The sequence below is a fragment of the Danio aesculapii genome, chromosome 20, assembly GCF_903798145.1.
Source record: "Danio aesculapii chromosome 20, fDanAes4.1, whole genome shotgun sequence".
Lineage (NCBI taxonomy): Eukaryota > Metazoa > Chordata > Actinopteri > Cypriniformes > Danionidae > Danio > Danio aesculapii.
The window spans coordinates 28,250,792-28,272,517 of NC_079454.1; the positions used below are offsets into that span (position 1 = coordinate 28,250,792).

At 35.9% G+C, this 21,726-nt stretch overlaps 1 protein-coding gene across 2 annotated transcripts; it reads right to left on the minus strand.

Annotated features, from left to right (window-relative positions):
• Positions 1 to 9,380: 9,380 nt before the first annotated feature.
• asb2a.1 (ankyrin repeat and SOCS box containing 2a, tandem duplicate 1) lies at positions 9,381 to 21,384 on the minus strand. 2 transcript variants are annotated; one of them, XM_056481463.1, is made up of 11 exons: positions 21,230 to 21,384; positions 19,465 to 19,756; positions 18,028 to 18,147; positions 16,139 to 16,308; positions 15,900 to 16,055; positions 15,237 to 15,482; positions 14,972 to 15,143; positions 14,760 to 14,810; positions 11,960 to 12,521; positions 10,134 to 10,287; positions 9,381 to 10,044 (listed from the first exon to the last, which is right to left on the minus strand). In XM_056481463.1, the coding sequence occupies exons 2-11, from the start codon at positions 19,746 to 19,748 to the stop codon at positions 9,899 to 9,901; spliced, it is 2,061 nt and encodes a 686-aa protein (XP_056337438.1). In that variant the 5' UTR covers positions 19,749 to 19,756; positions 21,230 to 21,384; the 3' UTR covers positions 9,381 to 9,898. The 2 variants fall into 2 exon arrangements, with proteins under 2 accessions (XP_056337438.1, XP_056337439.1); XM_056481464.1 differs by lacking the exon at positions 14,760 to 14,810.
• Between the last annotated feature and the right edge of the window lie 342 nt (positions 21,385 to 21,726).

A 21,726-nucleotide genomic window follows, 5' to 3' on the forward strand; every position in this document is an offset into this window, starting at 1 on the left:
TGTTATAATTTCGTTATTATTGTTCATTTATTTGTTTGCTGGAAATTAAAACTGAATTTAGAAATAGTTTTGAAACAAATCTTTGCGCTTAACAAACAAAATTAAATCTGTAGGCTAATGGATGTCTTCAGTGGAGTGCGTACAACACTGTTTCCTTACTTCACGAAAGTAAAGGAGTAAAAAGTAAAAGTAAATAGAAAGTAAAGAGGCTTGTTCTTTATCCTTGCTCAGATTGGGTGTTTAACGATATTCTCGCCAGTGAAGTGTTCAGTTTTTCCACCTACAATGTCCGCCATGTAAATAGCAAATGTACCATGGAGTGACACAATTGACTCTTAAAGGGAATGGGAGATGAGACTCTGATTGGTTTAATGCATGTTATGCTCAAAACACACCCATAACTCATTAAGAGAATAAGCACAACCCTGTTAGACCATGCACTGGGGCACAGAGCGTATTTTTCTGTCCCTAAAATAGCAAAGGTGGATTCGGACATGTGCTTTAGACTTTGTGCCTTGATTGTTAAATTAGAACCCTATAGTTTAAAACTTAAAAAAATAAACTCTTTATTGGAACTTATATAGACATAATGGTTGTGATACTGTACAAACTGTATATGCTATCCCTCTATCCCTCACAGGAAACAATCATTTCATTAATCAATACATTTTTCAATTTCAAAATGCCAAATTCTGTGGGATTTTTGAGCCCATTTCCTATCATGTGGACAAAAAAAAAGTGTTCCTACAAGGTCAAAATTTACTGATATTGCTGTTGGCACACACACACACACACACACACACACACACACACACACACACACACACACACACACACACACACATATAGCACACATACACAATAAACCTCACTGTTAAGTTAGTTTCATAAATATATTTATATAATTATGTAAGTGTGTGTTTTCATTCATCAACAAGTTCAGGAATATAGAGCTCTTTTTTCCTCCAGGCAGCTACACATTGGCCGCAGGCAAAATAAGGAGTTGGTTCTGCTTCATTCACCTCTTCTGCTTGAGTACAGAGCTTTCAAAACTTCTTCATAATCGCCCTCTATAACAGCTGACCCAGTATTAATGCAGTTTTGATGTTGTTCTATCGATGAGAAAACACCCCGCATCCTATGAAGCTTCGCTATAGGAAGGTTGTTTTACTAAACATTCAAATACAGGTAGTCGCACTCTGGGAAACGTGTTAAATTCTGGTCGCACATAGAGATATAAAGCACTATGTAGGTGCAGTACATGTTAATAAGGGTGGCATCTCTAAATGAGAGAAGCTAGGAGAGCTGTTCTGTAACTTCTCCATCAGACGTGCCATTTGAAGATAATGCAATGAGACGGCTGGGGCCATTTGGAGCACTGATGCGTCTCTTCTCCACCGAGACTTGACTTACACGGGAACAAAGCCAACCCGACAGCCTGTAAATCGCTCTGCTCAGCTCCTGCTCATAGGAGGAGAGGGAGGGAGAATGGGAGAGAGGTCCACTTTTAGATGATGATACAAATCTATTGATATATGACTTCACCATGACAGCCCTGTAATCGATGATTCCACCGAGACCTCGTTTGGAAATGATCAAATTAAACTTAGCATATTGTGCATGCATAGTCTTTGTGTATGAAGGTTAAAAAAGGAGTAAAGAAGCTTTGCAGTTCTGTCTGTGTCATTGTAGTGAGGGAAAGCCAGAGCTCTGACTGTGCATATTATATTGTTGGGATTTGCAGCACTGCATTCAGCCTGCGTTGGGACAATAACAAACTCAAGCGTGGCTCTCAAGCTGTGGCACAGCTGAAGCGAAGGCCTTTTGGGCCATATGGATCAAATGAAATGGACTGAAGGGGATAATCCTTCTGCTGTCCCCTATAAACAAAACCAATGCACCACCGCTAATGTGCCTGCGCCCATTCGCATCTCATTGGTCCAAGCTTCAGAATCAGCAACAACAACATCTGCGAAAAATGTACCTCTCTGTTGTGCAGGCTGTGCTTTGTTGGAGATGTTTTTAGACTTTCCTTAATGGTGGAAAAGCCTGATGTTGCTACCATCAGTTATTAGCTGCAGTTCAGATTTAATCTGCCGAGATCTGAAATGTACCTATATTATATAAGACTTGCGCACAGTTAAGAACGATAACTATAACAATTAATTTGGATAGAAATACAGTAGAGATCAAAATTAGAGAGCACTCTACAGGTTCCTTAATTTCAATGTCATTGCTTAGTCCTAGAACAATTGTTCACCCTTACGTTGTTCCAATGCAAATCTCCCATTCCACCACATCCCAAAGGTGCTCTGCTTGATGGAGATCTGGTGTTTTTTGACTTGGCGCGATATTCTGCTGGAAATGGAAAATGGGTACAGCGTGACCATAAAGGATGGACATGGTCAGAAACAATACTCAGGTAGGTTGTGGCGTTAATGCGGTGCTCAGTTTGTACTAATGGGCCCAAAGTGTGCCAAGAAAATATCCCCCACACCTTTACACCACCACCACCACAAGCCTGAACTGTTGATACAAGACTGGATGGATACATGCTTTCATGTTGTTGACCCTACCATCCGAATGTCGCAGCAGAAATCGAGACTCATAAGACCAGGCAACATTTTCCAATCTTCTATTGTCCATTTTTTGTGAGCCTGTGCGAATTGTAGCTTCAGTTTTCTGTTCTTAGCTGACAGGAGTAGCACCCGGTGTGTCTGAAGTCTTCTACTGCTGTAGTCCATCCGCCTCAAAGTTTGATGTGTTGTGTGTTTGTGGGTTGTGCTCTTCGGCATACTGTGTTTATTTGAGTTACTGTTGCCTTTCTATCAGCTCGAACCAGTTTGGCCATTCTCCTCTGACTTGTGGCATCAACAAGGCATTTGTGCCAACTGCTCCTCACTAGATATTTTCTCTTTTTCAGACCATTCTCTGTAAACCCTGGAGATGGTTGTGCATGAAAACCCCAGTAGATCAGCAGTACTCAGACCAGCCCGTCTGGCACCAGCAACCATGCCACATTCAAAGTAACTTAAATCACCTTTCCTTCCTCATTCTGATGCTCAGTTTGAACTGCAGCAGATTGTCTTGACCATGTCTACATGCCATGTGAGTTGCTGCCATGTGAAAGGCTGATTAGAAATTTGCGTTAACAATCAGTTGGACAGGTGTACCTAATAAAGTGGCCGGTGAGTGTATACCCTGAATGTCTTGCTTTGCCTTTTTGAAATAAAGCAAAAGCGCATTCAATACTGACACTGAGAGAAGAATCTGTTGAATAAAGTCATCAAATATTCCCATAGCTTGATAATTTTCCAATTGAACCACTTAGGCATGTGGGGCTGCTTTCTTAACTGATGTTTTCTCACAGCTGTAAATTCTGTTGTGTGTTGCTAAAAGTAAACCTCCAATCTTTTAAATTCTTTCCAAAGATTGAAATGTTTAAGTGCTTTAACCACACTTCTATGCTCACTTTTCTATGTAAATATATGCAATATATTTGACCATTGCAGTCTTTTGCACATGGCACAACTCTTTTAAAAACACAATGCTCAAGGCTTTCAGCTTAAAATAAAAGCAAAATGCCATATCTAGACCTTGTGTGCGTTTTTTTTTTTGCACAGGTAATGTCAAAGCTTCTTTTTTTGTTATAGCTCCACCTTGTGTTATTAAATCAACCCAGGCTCATTCTGAAAACATACTGCTATATATATTTCTTGAGAGCACTAAATACGTCCCGGTAGGTATGTGTTTTTGCAGTTTTTGTTTTCACAAATCCACCAGAGGCCGTGGTGTATGCTTTTTCAGATCTCAAATTTATTTAGCGAGTGCCAATCATGCTTGCTGTTCTCATGTAAATACACCAGAAGCCGCTGTTGACTGACTGTCGACTGACTGACTGACTGACCAATAGACTGATCCACCCTCTTCCCAAAACCCAACCAATAGTATTTTCAAAAGAACTGATTGACCTGTCCATCCACTTCCCCAACAGTTTTAAAAAGCAATCCAGAAAAAGAAAAGCCCTCACCTGATTTTTACCACGTTTTCAGATTTTATCACATTTTCACCCTGTTATTTACTCGTTTATTTTATTTTTTAGCTTCTGTTTTTGTCTTATCTGCTTTCTGGAACCATTCTTTGCTGGACTCGAACCCCGTCATCGTGGTAAATTCCTCTCTGCGTCTCAAGTCCGCCAGCATACATGGCGAGCTAACTGGAAAAACAGGAAACAGCAGGAAAGCCGCCCATACAGAGGTAAGCGGATAGCATATAAAGGAACAGCGTCACACTGCCTCGTAGCATTCATTGTAAAGATGAAATGTAGCCATACATACTTTTGGCTACATACAGTAATTCGCGATCTCCAGAAATGTATATAGGGCTACGTTTTCAGAATGTATGTTCTAACATAAACGTTTTCAGAACGTAAATCGAACATAGAGCCTATGTTAGATTAAATTCAGTTTAAAAGTTTTTAAATCACTAAATCAATTTCATTTCAAATACTAATTAAAAGCTATTTGCACTCATTTTGGTTGTTTGTTTACACAACAGCAGTGTTTTGGGTGATAATTTGACAACCGAAACAACAATGGCTACAGAATAGTACATAGTATTTCTTTACAAAGTGACATCCCCAAATCCTAGCCTGGACACGTTTAGATAAATTTCAGTATATCATTGTCATGAAAACATACAACTTAGTTTGGAGCTATTTTCTTTTGCAAAGCATCACACCCCAGTTGCTGTTGCACAGTCGACATGTTCTGGAAGGTACTGAAAGTTTTGTCGAGATCAGTCCTGTAAAAGTGTTTTAAAATGTTTAAAGGTTTTGCTTTCATTTTAATAGCATAGCACTGCATTTAATAAAACCGCTAAGTCACACTCTGCAGTTTGGGCTGTCTGGGGAGCAGTCAGCCCTTAAACAGCTTTGTAGTGTCAGCCGGTGCCAGAGTGTGATGGAAAGCCCTACGATGCTTCTGCCACTTCTGCCAGCACTTTTTGAAGATTTCTGAACAAGAGTTTGCTCAAAACAAATGGCCACTTACCCCTCTCCCCCCGGGCCCTCTGACAGCGAGGTGTGTAATCAATGTTCGCCATTGACCTTTCTCGGGCCATTCATCCACATAAATGTCACAACAGAAAACTGATGGACAAAAACAAAATGCAAGAATGAGTGTTGTGGTTTGGCCCATCTCCATAATTTTAATGAAAGTGGACATTTTGGTATGGAGTGATGGCAGGTTCCTGGACTCAGAGCAGAGGAAAGAGGGAAATCTCTTCCAAATCAAAGATGAAATCATCTACAGGTATGTGCTTTGTGTTGGTTACAAACTGTTCTCTAGAATAAACTCATAGATTCCATCTAACATACAAATACATACTGTGCACTGTAACTCTAAACGTATCTAACACATCACAAATACTAATATTAAAAATTATAATCATATTATACAATGAGTGTTTAGCTCTTATGAATCTGCTGTTTATCTTATATTTATTATTAATATTTATTATATTTTTATTATTATTATTATTTATTTATTTTTGCTCAGTGTGAAATTTATTTCTACTCCGTATAAAAGAATCACCAAATGACTTTTATTTGTGCCTTTTATATTTCATTGTGGAGTTGCATTGCCACCCTGTGGTTATAGAGAAAGTTGTCAAAATAACTACCTTTAGTCAGAATTATTAAACCACCTGAATTATTAGCCCCCCTGTTTATTTTTTCCCCAGTTTCTGTTTAACGGAGAGAAGATTTCTTCAACTTTTTTTTAACTCTTTTTTTTTATTGAACATTTTGATTTTGAACAAAGCCTGTGGTGTATTCCAGACTAATAATGTCCAGAAGATTAAGCCTCCAGAATAGATCAGTTGGAGTCATTTCTAATAACTGATTTATTTAATCTTTACCATGATGACAGAATTCTATACAGCTTAAAATGACATTTAAAGGCTTAACTTAGTGAATTAGGTTAACTAGGCAGGTTAGGGTAATTAGGCAAGTTACTGTATAATGATGTTTTGTTCTGTAGACTATCGAAAAATTATATAGCTTAAAGGGGCTAATAATTTTGACCCTAAAATGGAATTTAAAAAAAAATAAATACTGCATTTATTCTAGCTGAAATAAAACAAATAAGACTTTTTCCAGAAAAAAAAAAAATATTATCAGACATACTATTAAAATTTCCTTACTCTGTTAAACATAATTTGGGAAATATTTAAAAAAGAAAAAAAGAATTCAAATAATTGTAAGAATTCTGATTTCAACTGTAAGAAAACCAACGTGGGCCCAGATAAGAAATGTGTTTAAGCAGATCAAATTACATGTCATTATCTGAAGAAGCCCATATTAATAAAATTAAATTGCTATACAAAACTTCAGAGTCAAAACAGACATATTTGAATGGCTGTTATGTCATTGTAACTATTGTAACATGAAAATTTTAAAATGATAGTGTATAAGTTATATCAACCATTAATTAGTTTGTAACTGAATATGATTTAAAATATATCTATTTTAGGAATAGATACAGTGAAGCAAAACAAGTAAATATGGAAGTCCTAAGCCTAGTTAGTCCACAAATTAGTTTTCTCATTATCTGGACATAAAGTAGAGCCATCAACCAGGCAAACATGTTGAACAAAATTGCGCTTTATAGGTTTATCGGTTTGTGATTCACTAATATATATATATAACTAAATATATATATATCTATATATTTCACTAAATATATATATATATAATCTGACAAGGTATCCATAGCTCTTTACTGCAATCAAATGCAGAAAATAATCAAATAATTCCAGCTGTTTTTGTTCTCAGAATGTTTCCCCAATGTTAGGAATGTGTTCTTAGTGTTTCCGTAGTTAGAACTTAAGTAGAATGTATAATTATTAACAATTTCTCAAAAAGTCTTTCAAAATCTTGTCAGAAAATTATAAATTCCTGTTATGTAAACATTTACTAAATAGTTTCTCTGAAGGCTTTGCGAAGCCATTATAGTTTGTGAAAAGCTCAATATGATTCTTTGTCCTGATTTGCTTAGGAATTGATTCTTTATGGTGACTTACAGTAACATTTCTGTTCTAACAAAACCTTTAACTAAGGAAGAAAACAAGAGTCATTCACTTATTTTGGGAATGTCCCTTTGTTAAATCTTTCTAGTCTGATGTGAATTGTCCAAAAGGTTTATGGTGATTTTTCTTTAAGCTATAGACATATTATTTTGAGGTTTTACATTACGTTTTTGTTTAAACCTAATATTATTTGTTGGAAAGTGTTTTTTTTATACATAAGTGTAAATACACTAAAAATAAACCAAATTTTGTATTTTTAAACAAGAATTGGATCTGTACTTGAACACTATTTAAGTATACAATAATTCTCATAACAAGAAAGCAATTACAACTTCCAAAACATGTGCTTTATTTCATATTCTGCATTAATTTGGGTTATTTTTCATGTTCACTCTAACTTAACTTAACCTTATTTTTTATTATTTATAATTTTATTGTCTTTTTTTCTTTCTCACCATCCTTCTCTTTGCCATACCATTGTAATAATTCTTTAAAATTATCATTCTCAATATTTAATTTATTATTAATTTAATAGATTTATTTATTTATTTATTTATTTTATTATTTATTTATTTATTTATTTTATTCATTCATTTTTGAATGGGAGGGAGGTTGTTCATGGGGAAAAATGAGTCAAATCTTATCAAATCTTTGTATGTATTATTTCACCTTGTTCTTAAAAAAATAAATTTAAAAAATTGTCATTCTTGTTTCGTGCAAAAAAGTAATTTTGCGTTGGTTGTATTATACTTATGCTTCTGTATTTTCATTGTAGTGACTTGTTATTGCAATAAAAAACAAAACAAAACAAATAAATAACACAGGACTGTACCACATTTAATCTTTCTATTCTGCCCTCTGGTGAGAACTCAGAGACACTGCAGGAGGTTATTGCTAACCTCAAGAAATATGACCTGCAAAGCCACCATCCGCCGGTGTTCTGCACAACCCGGAGCAGTCACGACAGCTTCTGATGCTAATTTGGAAGATGTTCAATGATGAAGTGACAAAAGAATTAGTCACAAACAAGTTGTATTATTTGGTAACATTAAATGTCATTTTTATGTAGGCCTAGTATTTAATACTAAATATCAATATTTACTCCAAATGAGTGATTAAAATATACAATACATAGGGCTATCACGTATTAAAAAGTTCTAAGAGGTTCATTTATTTCTTTTATTTACCCAGAATTTGTATTTCGGATATTGTCTATGATATGAGGCACTGCAAGCAGACCATATAATTGGCTGGGAAAACAGTACACACTGTAAATCTGGGCAATGTCATCAGTTGTGCTCTCAACAAGGAGTCTGGCCATCTGGAAAGTGCATTGTCTGGCTGCCATCCGAACTGACCTGATAAAGTTCAGGTCAGAGTTAACAACACCCTCAAGGACACATTGAGGCAGCTTCTGTGTTTTCTCTATGAGTATTACTGACAGCTTTACTCCTGACATTATGTATTTGTTACGCATTTTGTTTTCACGTTGAATTGTTTTAAAAAGTATTTTAAATTACTTCCCTAAGTTACAGACACTAGGGGGCAATGTGACGATTAGTATTGCCAGAACCAATTACTGTATTCTAGCCGCGTGAAGGTGTAGCTAACACTCAATCGACATACACAGAATAATACTATAGTCTTTTTATAATGACTTTATGGACCTTTTATTAATTTTTGTGCTATAGCTTACATTTTGCTTTTGTAATGAATATAAATCAGAATGAATATTGAATAACTCTTGACGTCACTTCCGACGCCGAATCGTGAGGTAAACCTACAAAGTGTTGTTTTCAGTAGCTACATTATTTGAAGTAACGTATTTGGTTATAAACATAGTATTCAGTTATTTTCTACACTGTTAGAACTATCAGTAAGTAAATGAGTTTTGTTTTCTTTCTCAGCTTTATTTTAATTGTTAAAGTAGAAATGTTGATTGAAAACGTGTGCAGTTGAGCAAGTGAGGGATTGAGCACATGAGGGACATTACTTTTTAATCTGAGATTAACTGCTTTATGTTATTTACTCACACCGTTTCAGTTTGGAGGTGTTGTTTTATATTTTTTAATTATTATATTTCAACAACTGATGTGTTAATCGTTTATTAAAGAACAGGAAAAAAAAAGCTGTTGCTGAAAAATCTCAGGAAAAACCCATGAAATGAAAAAGGGCGGGAATTCTGTACACGATTATACCCACGAATGGAAATTGGGTCATTTATTACTCATACCTACACTAATATGAAAATCTTCAAATTTTGTAAAGGAATAGGCAAATTGAATCTCAAATGCTTTAGTTAACACTTTATTTATTGTTATCACGTGGTTAGAAATCATTCAGATGATTACCACATGTAGCTTTGCCACTTAGTTCGCTTTGTAAGCAAAACAAAACATTGAAATGTACACCGACCTGACTAAAAACCAGCAAGAAGTAAAAAATACAAAACTATACACATTTCATAATACATTCTACTATATTGCAAAAAATAACAGTTATTATTTTCTTTCACACTATATCATTTTGGTACATATATTATTCCTACATTTTAAATAAGAATACACATATAGACAAGATAAATTAATATGTCTCCTCTGAATCTATTTAATACATGTCCCCTAAACTCTTTTTAATGCCTGATAGCTACTTACATTTAAACATTTATGGCCTTTTTACATTAAGCAGCAGATTTGATTGGAAAATTGAATTCAATTTAGTTTTAATTATTTTAACTCAGTGCAAGTTATGAACAGAAGCATATGCTTTTCTGATGTCATTGTTCTTTCTGCATTAACTAAAAGCAGGCCTACATTTCATATTCTCTTTCTTGATGATTTAGGAATTTGATCAGCCTCGGAGGAACCGGAAGCTTGTGAATTTTCTTCAGTCTGTTGATTCCAAGGAGTGTACGGATTTTCAGTCTGCACAGCTGCATGAGTGGGCGTGGAGGCACTGCAATCAAAGGCAGCAAATGAATACACAGGTGACTCAAATCATCTGCATAAATGAATAATTCACGCTCAAGGTATGGGTGCACATACTTGCTTTCTCTTTGATGCACTGCCACTCGTGGTAACTGTCCAGATGTTCAACGAGTCGTGCACAGAGTTTCACATGTCCAACATAGTCAAGAAGTACGTCAATAATCGGTCCTGACCAGTGCGAGTAGTTTTCGGTGGAGATCACCTCACAGAACTAGTAAAAAAAATGGAAAGAAAGTAGATATGAAATAAGCAATATATAGCAGTCAGCATTTGAAGTGGATCAAAAAGTTCTAGTTCCTAAGATAAGAATAGGTGTGGTTCAATAGTTATATAATACAGTCAAATCAAAGATTATTCAGACACTTTCTCACATTATCACTATTTAGTTGCTATAGTTTAGAAAATGGTAATAAAATGTGACAAGTTCTTCTCAATTAAGTTTTCAGAACAAATTCATCCTGGTTATGTGGGATAACCAATAAAAAAAGAGAGACCCTGTAGTCTCCTGATATTTTCGTTAGATCCTGTTGGTTTCTAGTCCATAGTATCAAGACTTTTGGGGTATACACTCACCGGCCACTTTAATAGGTACACCTTACTAGTACTGGGTTGGACCACTTTTTGCCTTCAGAACTGACTTAATCCTTCGTGGCACAGATTCAACAAAGTACTGAAAATATTCCTCAGAGATTTTGGTCCATATTGACATGATAGCATCACGCAGTTGCTGCAGATTTGTTGGCTGCACATCCATGATGCGAATCTCCCGTTCCACAGCATCCCAGAGGTGCTCTATTGTATTGAGACGGGTGACTGTGGAGGCCATTTGAGTACAGTGAACTCATTGTCATGTTTCAGAAACCAGTCTGAGATGACATGCCCTTTATGACATGGTGCATTATAATCCTGGAAGTAGCCATCAAAAGATGGGTACACTGTGGTTATAAAGGGATGGACATGGTCAGCAACAATACTCAGTTAGACTGTGGCATTGCTCATTTGGTACTAATGGGCCCAAAGGATGCCAAGAAAATATCCCCCACACCATTACACCACCACCAGCAGCCTGAACCGTTGATAAAAGGCAGGATGGATCCATGCTTTCATGTTGTTGATGCCAAGTTTTGACCCTACCATCTGAATGTCGCAGCAGAAATCGAGACTCATCAGACCAGGCAACGTTTTTCCAATCTTCTATTGTCCAGTTTTGGTGAGCCTGTACGAATTGTAGCTTCAGTTTCCTGTTTTTAGCTGACAGGAGTGGCCCCCGATGTGGTCTTTCACTGCTGTAGTCCATCCACCTCAAGGTTTGACGTGTTCAGAGATGCTCTTCTGCATACCTGGGTTGTAACGAGTGGTTATTTGAGTTACTGTTGCCTTTCTATCAGATCAAACCAATCTGGACATTCTCCTCTGACCTCTGGCATCAACAAGGCATTTGGGCCCACAGAACTGCCGCTCACTGGATATTTTCTCTGTAAACCCTAGAGATGGTTGTGCGTGAAAATCCCAGTAGATACTCAGACCAGCTCGTCTGGGACCAACAACCATGCCATGTTCAAAGTCACTTAAATCACCTTTCTTCCCCATTCTGATGCTCAGTTTGAACTGAGAGCAGCAGATCGTCTCGACCATGTCTACATGTCTAAATGCATTCAGTTGCTGCCATGTGATTGGCTGATTAGATATTTGTGTTAACGAGCAGTCGGACAGGTGTACCTAATAAAGTGTCCGGTCAGTGAATAATGACAGTTTACTTTATTTTGCTATCCTAATGTAACTTACATTAAATAAATGATGCATAGTGTCTGGCACTCATTAGTAAATGCATAAATAAAAATATAATAATCTGAGTCAGTTTTGGCTGTCTTCAAAACACTCACCAGAACACAGGTCTTTTCTCTGGTTTCATCTGAATCATATCTCGGATTACGCCTTGGTTTTATAGGTGGATGAGGATTACTACCATAGACACAATTGAAACATGACAATGCATCGCAGCCGTTATCCATCAGATATTTCAGTAAGGACAAGTACTTCATACAGAACATAATGGAGGCTGGAAAGCTAGTCGGATGAGTTGGGATGTAGGCATTAACATCAGCACCATGTTCCACCAGCAGTGTCACAGTCTGTATGCAACCCTGCCTCAGTGCCACCAGCAGCGGTTTGAACGTATCCAGGTTTGGGTTGGCACCAGCCTCCAGAAGCATGGTGGTAGCTTCGATGTTGTTGTTAATGACGGCGAAGTAGAGAGCTGTGCTGCGCCGATCTTCATACATCATAGAGCGATCCTCAGACAACATGGCATTAACATCAAAGCCGGCCTCGATCAGTACTTCGACAATGTCATTTCTGTTGCGCTCTGCTGCCAAATGGAGAGGGCTGATACCCGAACGCCTCACTCTGGCCCTACTTGTGACTGGGATCAGCATGGCTATAATTCTGAAAATGAGAAACTTAATGTTCTTAGGTGTTACTTTGCTAGTGCGCACCACATTTGAATGTCATGTTAGAATTTGATGTGATTAGGTTGAAATGAACATTATACAATGGGGAAATGGTTTAAAATTAAGATTGATAATCCACTGAATCCATAGAAACCTTTTAAAAGCTTGTATTTAGTGATTAGAAATAATGAAATTTTAGGAGGAAAGTTCTAGGGTTGGGAACCGAGAATTAGTGAAGAAAAAGTGAACCACAGGACGAAAATATGAACAGTGAACAAAAAAAATTACTTTTAAGATTTTAAGCAGAATCAGGCCAAAACAAAGTTTAGGAGTTAAAACATGATTGCCAAATTGAACTATCCTAAACAATGTAAAGTTAGGTGTGGCTCGGAGGATCCCTTTTCTTGAATGTGGAACTATTTTCTAGTTAATCTCCTCTGCTCCTCTGCTCTATTTTTTGTACTATTTTTTATGTATAATTTTTTTTTCCACTGCTATAATTTTGGTTGAGGTTTTTTTTGTTATTCAGAGTAAAATGCATACTTCTTTTGACTAATATGCATACACAAGAGTTCAACATAATCACTTTGTGACAAAGTATTATCTCTCCTGTGCCTATTTATTGTCTTGTGATGAAATTTATGTTACATACTAGGGCTGGGCGATTAATTAAAAAGTAATCGAAATCGACGTTCAGAACCTATAATTGATCAAATTTTTCCAGGTCAATTTTTTTCAATTACTTTCCCTACTGCATGTGGAATCACGTGACCCCGCTCTGTTAAGGCTGATTTATACTTTTGTGTTGAACGCACGGGTGTGGTCCGGTGCAGCCCTTGCACTGTCAGATAACTGTACACCACTCAAAACTACACATTGCACGTTTGCACTACATTGACGATGATTGGAAGTAATGTTCAATAAATAATCATAGATTAGGGTAGGTCGTGTTTGTTTCCTTCAATTGTTTTAAAATCAAGTAATGCAGCCTTTATTCAAAAATCTCTCACTTGTAATATGTGAGCATATTTACTGTAAAAACCCTGAATGTGAACTATTAGGGCAAAAAAATAAAATAAATAAAATAATTGTTCATTAATCGTAATCGAGTGAAAATGTTTATTATTATTTGACATTTTGATTTTGTAGGACAAAATCACCCAGACCTATCACATTCAGGACTCTTAACACATACCTATAGTTTGGTCTTATCAGTTAACTGATGATATTTCAATGTTCTTTCCATGCCTAATTGAAGAACAAAGGCCTTCACAATGAGTATATACACTATATATACAGTTCATACAGAATATATTTTTTCATTCCACTATGCTGCATTTTTTATGCATTTATGTAATCTAGACAGGTCTGTTTGACCAATGCTGGTTCTAAAAACACAATGTTTAAACATATATTCACAAATAATACAAAAAAAAATTTATCTCTTGCATATTTTCATTTAATGAGTTGATTAACTCTAATTGGCTCTTACTTTAAATTAGTGAGAGACAGCTTGCAACTCGAAATCAGACTGTTTATTCACATTATAATAAATATACACATTATGCATTTACTCCGTGTTCTCTTTATAATGTATAAACAGACCTTCTGCAAAGGTTGTGTTAAAATATAATTTTTAGCAGTAACATATTTGTTTGTTGTCATATATTTATTCCCAGGCAGCATTTAAATCTTTGTTTTTAATCTTTTTTACTATTATTGTTTAGGGATTTTCACCTTTATTGTATAGGACAGTAGCGAGTGTTGACAGGAAAGCATGGGGAGCAGAGAGAGAGGAAGGATCAGCATAGGACCGCGAGGCGAGAATTGAACTCGGGTCACCGTGAGCACCGGAGTGCATGTGTTGATGCACTAACCACTACACCATTGGCGCTGACCATTTAAATCATTGTTAAGGAAGTTGTTAAAGGAACTGAAATCGTTAAGAAGCCGCGAAATTGAAATTGTTAATTTTTTCACGATTCCCATCCCTAAACATTTCATGCTATCAGGAATAATGCTAATGGATTATTAGTTATACTGTTAGGCGAAGGAAAAACCTACACAGAGTTAAAAAGACATTATGTCTGTCAGAAGAAAGAACATTTAAATGAAAATAAATGGTATTTTGAAAATAAGAAAATTTCCTCCTACTTGAGTTAGCTTGAGTTAAGGTTACAGGATTAGCACCCTCTTGCCACAGTATTGCTGTAAAGCACCCATTGAGACTTACTTAGTTGCACTGATATTTTTGCGGGTACACCCAAAAGTGAGGAGGTCTTTGCTGAAAATTAATGCAAGATCGTGAGATGTACTATACCTGAACTCTTAAGAACCAATGGCCTTCGCATAAAAAATTAATTATTTAGATAAACCTGAGAACATTTCTCCCAAAGCACATCCGTTCACACATTTACTTTATATTTCTGTACTGTTAAATCATACCCATCTTTGCCACGCTGGGCAGCAATATGGATCGGCAACAGTCCTGTTTTTCCTGCCTTGTTGGCATCTGCATTTTGAGAGAGAAGGAACTCTACAATGTCATCATGACCATTTTTACAGGCCTCATACAGTGCTGTGGCTCCATCCGAGGCCTGACTGTTGAGATCAGCGCCTGATAGAATTGAGAGAGATTACCTTTGAGATGCATTACATCACCAAGCGACAGAAAGAAAAGCACAACCCAAATGATAAAGGAAGATGTTACCATTTTTTAAAAGCATGCGAAGTGCATCCACTTTTCCACTTTGAGCTGCTACAAAGATAGGAGTGATTCCGTATTTGTTAGGCAAGCTAACTTTGGCTCCAGCTTTCATCAGCATCTCACAGATTTCCACATTGTTCCTGCACACACTCTCATGGAGAGCCGTCCAGCCTTGAATACAGCTCTTATTCACCAAGGCGCCATGATTCAGTAACATGGCAACCAATGCTGGGTTTTCCTTCTCGCAAGCTACAGATATGTATAGAAATTATAGCATTTCCATTACAGCACTGAAGGTCATGTTAAATGAAGAACGAAAACAAAAAGGCCTTTTTAAATTAAATGATGCGAATATGGTACAGTAAGCTAGGGTTATCAACCTGAACTACAAAAAAACTTACCTGAATGAAGATTAAAGAAGGAAAAGATAGATAGATAGATAGATAGACAGACAGACAGACAGACAGACAGATAGATAGATAGATAGATAGATAGATAGATAGATAGATAGATAGATAGATAGATAGATAGATAGATAGATAGATAGATAGATAGATAGATAGATAGATAGATAGATAGATAGATAGATAGATAGATAGATAGATAGATAGATAGATAGATTAAAGCGGGCGATTAATGGAATAATCGCATCAGGTACAATATTACCTTTGTAAAGTGGAGTCTCCTTCTCCTTGTTGGTAATCTCAGGATCAGCTCCTTTCTCCAGAAGAATATCCACACATGCCAGATTCTCTCTGGACACAGCTAACATTAAAGGAGTCTGATCTCTTGAAGTGCGCTGATTAATCATCCCAGGTTGAGCTACATTCATGATAACAACCACAACATTCTATTAGAGCTTGGATAAACACAGTTTAAGTAATTCACAAATGAGTGCACCCTACCTCTCAGGAGAATTTTAATGCATTGATCTTGTCCATAATACGCCGCCTCATGCAAGGGAATCCACCCCTCTTTATTGGATTTAAGAAGGTTGCACCCTGGCTGCTTGACCATTAGTCTCACTGTTCCTACATCCCCCTCCAAAATGGCCTTAGCAATGGGCTCAAGCTCCCTACAAAAGACAATTTGTTTATACAACGCATTGTATTTAAACTTCTAAAATCAGTAAAAGTAGCTTTGTTTACTGCTGTGTTACATTTTCAGTATCAAAAGTTGTCAGAGCAGAGATCAAGGTGCCATAATGAAATGAATCTTCCCTGATTTTACTTTATTTAATATCATAGATCTGTAGTTATTTATATATAGACCCTTTTCACATGTCCAGGTATCCCATACTTACATCATATTAAAAGAGTAGTGAAAGGGTGAGTGCCACAAAATCCAATTTGCTCAAATAACAAAAGAAAATCTCTCTGGTAATAGAGAACAATGTCAAATTTACTGTCCCATCCATAGATGCTTCATTAGGAACACCTCGTTCAAGTGTTAACTATTTTTTTATTTGATACTATGATAATATTATAATATTATCCAAAGTATAGCTTTATAAATGTACATACTTAAAAAAATAATTATAAAAAAAAAAAAAAAATATATATATATATATATATATATATATATATATATATATATATTGAAAACATTCAGGGATTTAAAATGCTGATGACAGTTGAAACGCATCATCGTTGTCTTATGAAAAGGATCTATTGTATGGAATGTTTTAAAGGTGCAAATTTCTATCCGTTAGCATAATATCTTTGAAACACAGTCCCTCCCCTGCTGTCCAAAGCCACGCCACCTTAAAGATGACAGTAAACAACCCACTAAATCAGTTAGAAAACTTTATAATACTTTATAATACTACAATTCTGAATGAAAAACTATTATATCTAGCACGTTTTCAGTTGTGTAGCAAGCAGAACTTGTCATAATGTGCAATATTCTATGCATGCAAAGATCACTGGTCTCACTCTCTCATGCAATTTGTCCTAAAGCGACTACTGTATGCTTAGTGGTTGATTGGCGGGCTGCAGGAATTACACTTATTACTAAGCTATAGTTACATGCTATTTCAGACCAATTATATTCAGAGTAGCATGGTTAACAATATAGGGAGCACGTCACAGGCTCAAAAATGAACCAATGTGAATATAAAACCAACTTCATAGCGCTACTTACTTATGTTTTGTTGATTAACTAAATAAAAATCTACATTATCGATGCTGTAAAAAGTCTCTTATGAAACTGAAAATAGTCACATCGATCTTTCTCTGGAAGATTTCAGTGGCTGAACAACACTTAAGTAACCCATTCGTAAAACAGCAAAATGTACATCAGCTTTGCGTGACTAAAATACTTTTAAAACATCTGTTTAAAAGAAATACTGTCATGGTGTCTTCCTTCTTCCAGCACGCAAAAATAACTCCAATATTGATTTAGTATTTTAAAAAGTTTTATTTGAGCATTTGTTTTTACCGCTGTGACAGCCTCGTGTCCGCAGATGTACAAATCTACATTTGTTGACAGACAGTTTGGGCTACTTAGCAGAATTATGTGAATTGTCGACCCAACAAATTTTAATTGGATGAACATTTTTTTAGTCTTATGCCTCACCCAGAAAATAAAAATACATATAAATACATTTAGATCATTTACTTTAATCGTTATTATTGGACTGCGAAGAGACTTTCAACCAACACAACAAAAAATGTTTCTGTAGACAATCACACACTGCATCTTTAATATACTTTATATGTAAAAAAAAAAAAAAAAAAAAAATATATATATATATATATATATAAATAAACACTTTTATCCAAACATCACTCACTCTTCTGGTTCAGGTACAACTTGCATAGATCCATCATATCTTCGGTACGCCACCATTGGCTTGCCATAACCAGTCACAAAATGACTCACCGAACACACATTTTCTAGATTTATTTTTTCTCTTTTGGGGAAGAAAAAAAAAGCTGAATCAGATCATTTAATTTAATGACATATGTACTTTTATATGTAATATACTATATGTTTTTGAATGTGTGTGTGTGTGTGTGTGTATATGTATATGTATATGTATATACAGTTAAAGTCAGAATTATTAATTATTAGTAATTATTAAAATTATTAATTATTAACTACTGAATTATTAGCCCCCTCTGTTTATTTTTTTTTTAGATAAGATTTATTTAACACATTTCTAAACATAATCGTTTTAATAGCTCATTTCTAATAACTGATTTATTTTATCTTTGCCATGATGACTGTAAATAATAATTTACTAGCTATTTTTCAAGACACTTCTATACAGCTTGAAGTGATATTAAAAGGCTTAACTAGGTTGATTAGGTTAACTAGGCAGGTTAAGGTAATTAGGCAAGTGATGATGATGGTTTGTTCTGTAGACTATCAAAAAAATATAGCTTAAAGGGGCTAATAATTTTGACCTTAAAATGGTGTTTAAAATTTTTTAAATTGCTGTTATTCTAGCCGAAATAACACAAATAAGACTTTCTCCAGAAGAAAAAATATATTATCAGACATTCTGTGAAAATTTCCTTGCTTTGTTAAACATAATTTAGGAAATTACTAAAAAAGAAAAAAAAATCAAAGGGGGGCTAATAATTCTGTCTTCAACTGCATTTCTTTTCTTTCAGTTTTAACTATATTCACCCCCAACCCCCCTAATCCCCCACCCAAACAAATAACCTATATAATATCTTCAAAATTAGAACTTGACACTCTTTAAATGTCAGATTACAGGGGAAATCCAAACAAGTAGATTGGGGCACAGCAAAGGATAGAGTCTATTTTTATGCACGGTGGCATGCGAACTCTTGAACTACTCCACTTGCACCTCTTTCTAATGCTGGCCTTTGAATGAAGAGAAACAGGTGTGAAGCAGCCACCGGAGAAGACGCAGTAGGCATCTGTAAGTGATATTGTGACCCTGACCCCCTCCCATGAGCTGCATCATCAAAACATGACTGGAAAATCCGTGTAGCAACACCTTAATGTCTATCCTTTGAGCCTATTTCTTATGTTTCCATATAGTCTAATGGAGAAATACAGAAGATGTGATTGTCCTGGCAAATGGATGTTCATTTTAATATTCATTTTAAATTGTAGGATATGATTACAATTTAAAACAACTGAAGTTTACAAATTTAATTTCTGTACTTAATTTTCAGCATCATTACCTTGTTCTTAAGTATTCAGAAATCATTCTAACACTACGACCTGCTACTGAAGAAACATCAGATTGTACCTAGGTGGATTAGCAGGACATGCAGCTTGTTCTGTATGCTGCAGCTGTTGTTGTTGTTGGGGTCGACGTGATGGAGTCTGGCGTGCTGCTGCTGATGGCTTGTTCAGAGCTGCAGGGGTCTTTGAGTTTTCAGTGCCTGACCCAGAGCTGTGGGCATCAGCAAGACTCCGCTCGATTGCCAGGTGCAGGAGCTCATCATCAGACAGGTTGCTATAGAGACTGTAGTCAGCAAATTCCAGGTTGGTGCCTGTGGTTCCCGGTAAAGACACATGGGTGGCTGCCATGATGGATCCTAAGACAATCAAAACATGTATTACGTAAAGAAAGACAACTACTAGATTCACACTTATAATGCTTGATTAGTAGATTACACTAAATGATTTAATGATAAATCTGACTGATTTTATATACACACACACACACACACACACACTGATCTCTTGTTTTTGCATGTTTTTTAAATGTTTTTAATCATTCATTTACTTTGGCTTAGTCTTTATTTCAGAGGTTGCCACAGCGGAATAAACCGCCAACTATTCCAGCATATATTTTACACAAATTTAAATATTAGTCATTAGTCAAGTAATCACATCATGCAATTTTTCAATTAAGGTATTTATAATGAATAGAAAACAAAATACAAAACTATATATCCCCAACCACTGATAGGACCTGCCTGACAAAGTGAAGTAGACCAAAAGATCCTCAAAAGCTAGACATCATGCCGAGATTCAAAGAAATTCAAAAACATTTGAGAAAAAACATAATTGAGATCTACCAGTCAGGAAAAGGTTATAAAGATATTTCTAATGCTTTGGGGCTCAACCACAGCCAGACACATTATCTAAAAATATGGCAAAAAACATGGAACAGTGGAGAACCTTCCCCAAAGTGGCCGACCAACCAAAATTACCCCAAGAGCGCAGCTACAACTAATCCAAAGAGCCCACAACAACATCCAAACTTGGATTCTGCAGCAGGACAATGATTCAGAGCATACTAGCAATTCCACTTCTGAATGGCTGAAGAAAAACTAAATAATAACTTTGGAGTGGCCTAGTCAAAGTCCTGACCTAAATCTAATTGAGATACTGTCATCCTCGAAAACACTCAAATGTGGCTGAATTACAACAATTTTGCAAAGATGAGTGGGCCAAAATTCCCCCACAACACTAACAGACTCATTGCAAGTTATTGAAAATGATTGCTGTTGTTGCTGCCAAGTGTGGCCCAACCTGATTTAGGGCCAAACACTTTTTCACACAGGGCTATGTAGTTTTGTGTTTTGTTTTTAATAATAAAAACATAAATTTCTAAACTGCTATTTGTGTTTACTTATTATCTTTCAAAAATATTTAAATGTATTTGATGATCTGAAGTGTGGCAAACATTTTTTCACACCACTGTATATATGTATATACTGTAACTCTTGATTAATTTCAATATCTGTGTCGCTATATGCTTCAAAAATGCTTAGAAGTTATATATAAAATCAGTATTTGTACTTCTATAATAAGTCAATGCATAATTTGTCATTTCTTTGAAATGTTTATAAAATGTACTGGCAGTTACTGTTATATACACGGCTTACATGCAGCACAATTAAACGTTTGCAATTGTAAACCATATATTATGGTAAAAATCATTTCAAGCAATTGAAAAAAGCATGACCAACAACCATTGCACAATAGATGATTCTGCAAAATCACTTTACAACATTACTCTAACATAATCATCCAAATCACACCAACACGGATCTACTCACCCACTTAAATTACTTCTCTTTTCCACTTTCCTCAGCAGCGTGTCAGATTTCCAAACAGAAAAACTTGTTTTGTTGTTTCCCAATGTCTAGTAACACACTTAACACCAGCTCAGCCCGTGACCTGTTTAGCTCTCAGCAAAAGAGAGGCCTTTAACTGTCACTGTCACCCCACACCGTCTGTTTAGAGGACACGTGATGTCCAGCACGCCAAGATTATCAAACTCTGAGCCACTGCTGTTCTTGAGGAGCTGCAGAAATACAGTAACAAACTCTCATCACCTACTGTTAGGAAAAACTGTTAGAAATGCACTTCCAGAAATATAGCTCAAAATACCCGCACTGTAAAAAATGCAGGGTTTCACACAATCCTTTTTTGTCATCCCAACGCAAATCGATTAAGTTAATGTTTCTTTTTCGCAATTTTAAGTTGATTGAACATAAAACAATTGAGCTGTCCCCCCCAAAAAAACTCAAGAATTGTGTTTCAGATCATTTTA

Bases quoted from the DNA above. Each gene is read 5' to 3' on its own strand.
- asb2a.1 (XM_056481463.1), bottom strand. From the start codon at position 19,748: ATGGCAGCCACCCATGTGTCTTTACCGGGAACCACAGGCACCAACCTG. The intron at 16,056-16,138 runs GTAGGGTGCACT...TCATGAATGTAG, and splicing joins CATTAAAATTCTCCTGAGAG to CTCAACCTGGGATGATTAAT. The intron at 14,811-14,971 runs GTATGATTTAAC...ATTAATTTTCAG, and splicing joins GCCCAGCGTGGCAAAGATGG to CAAAGACCTCCTCACTTTTG.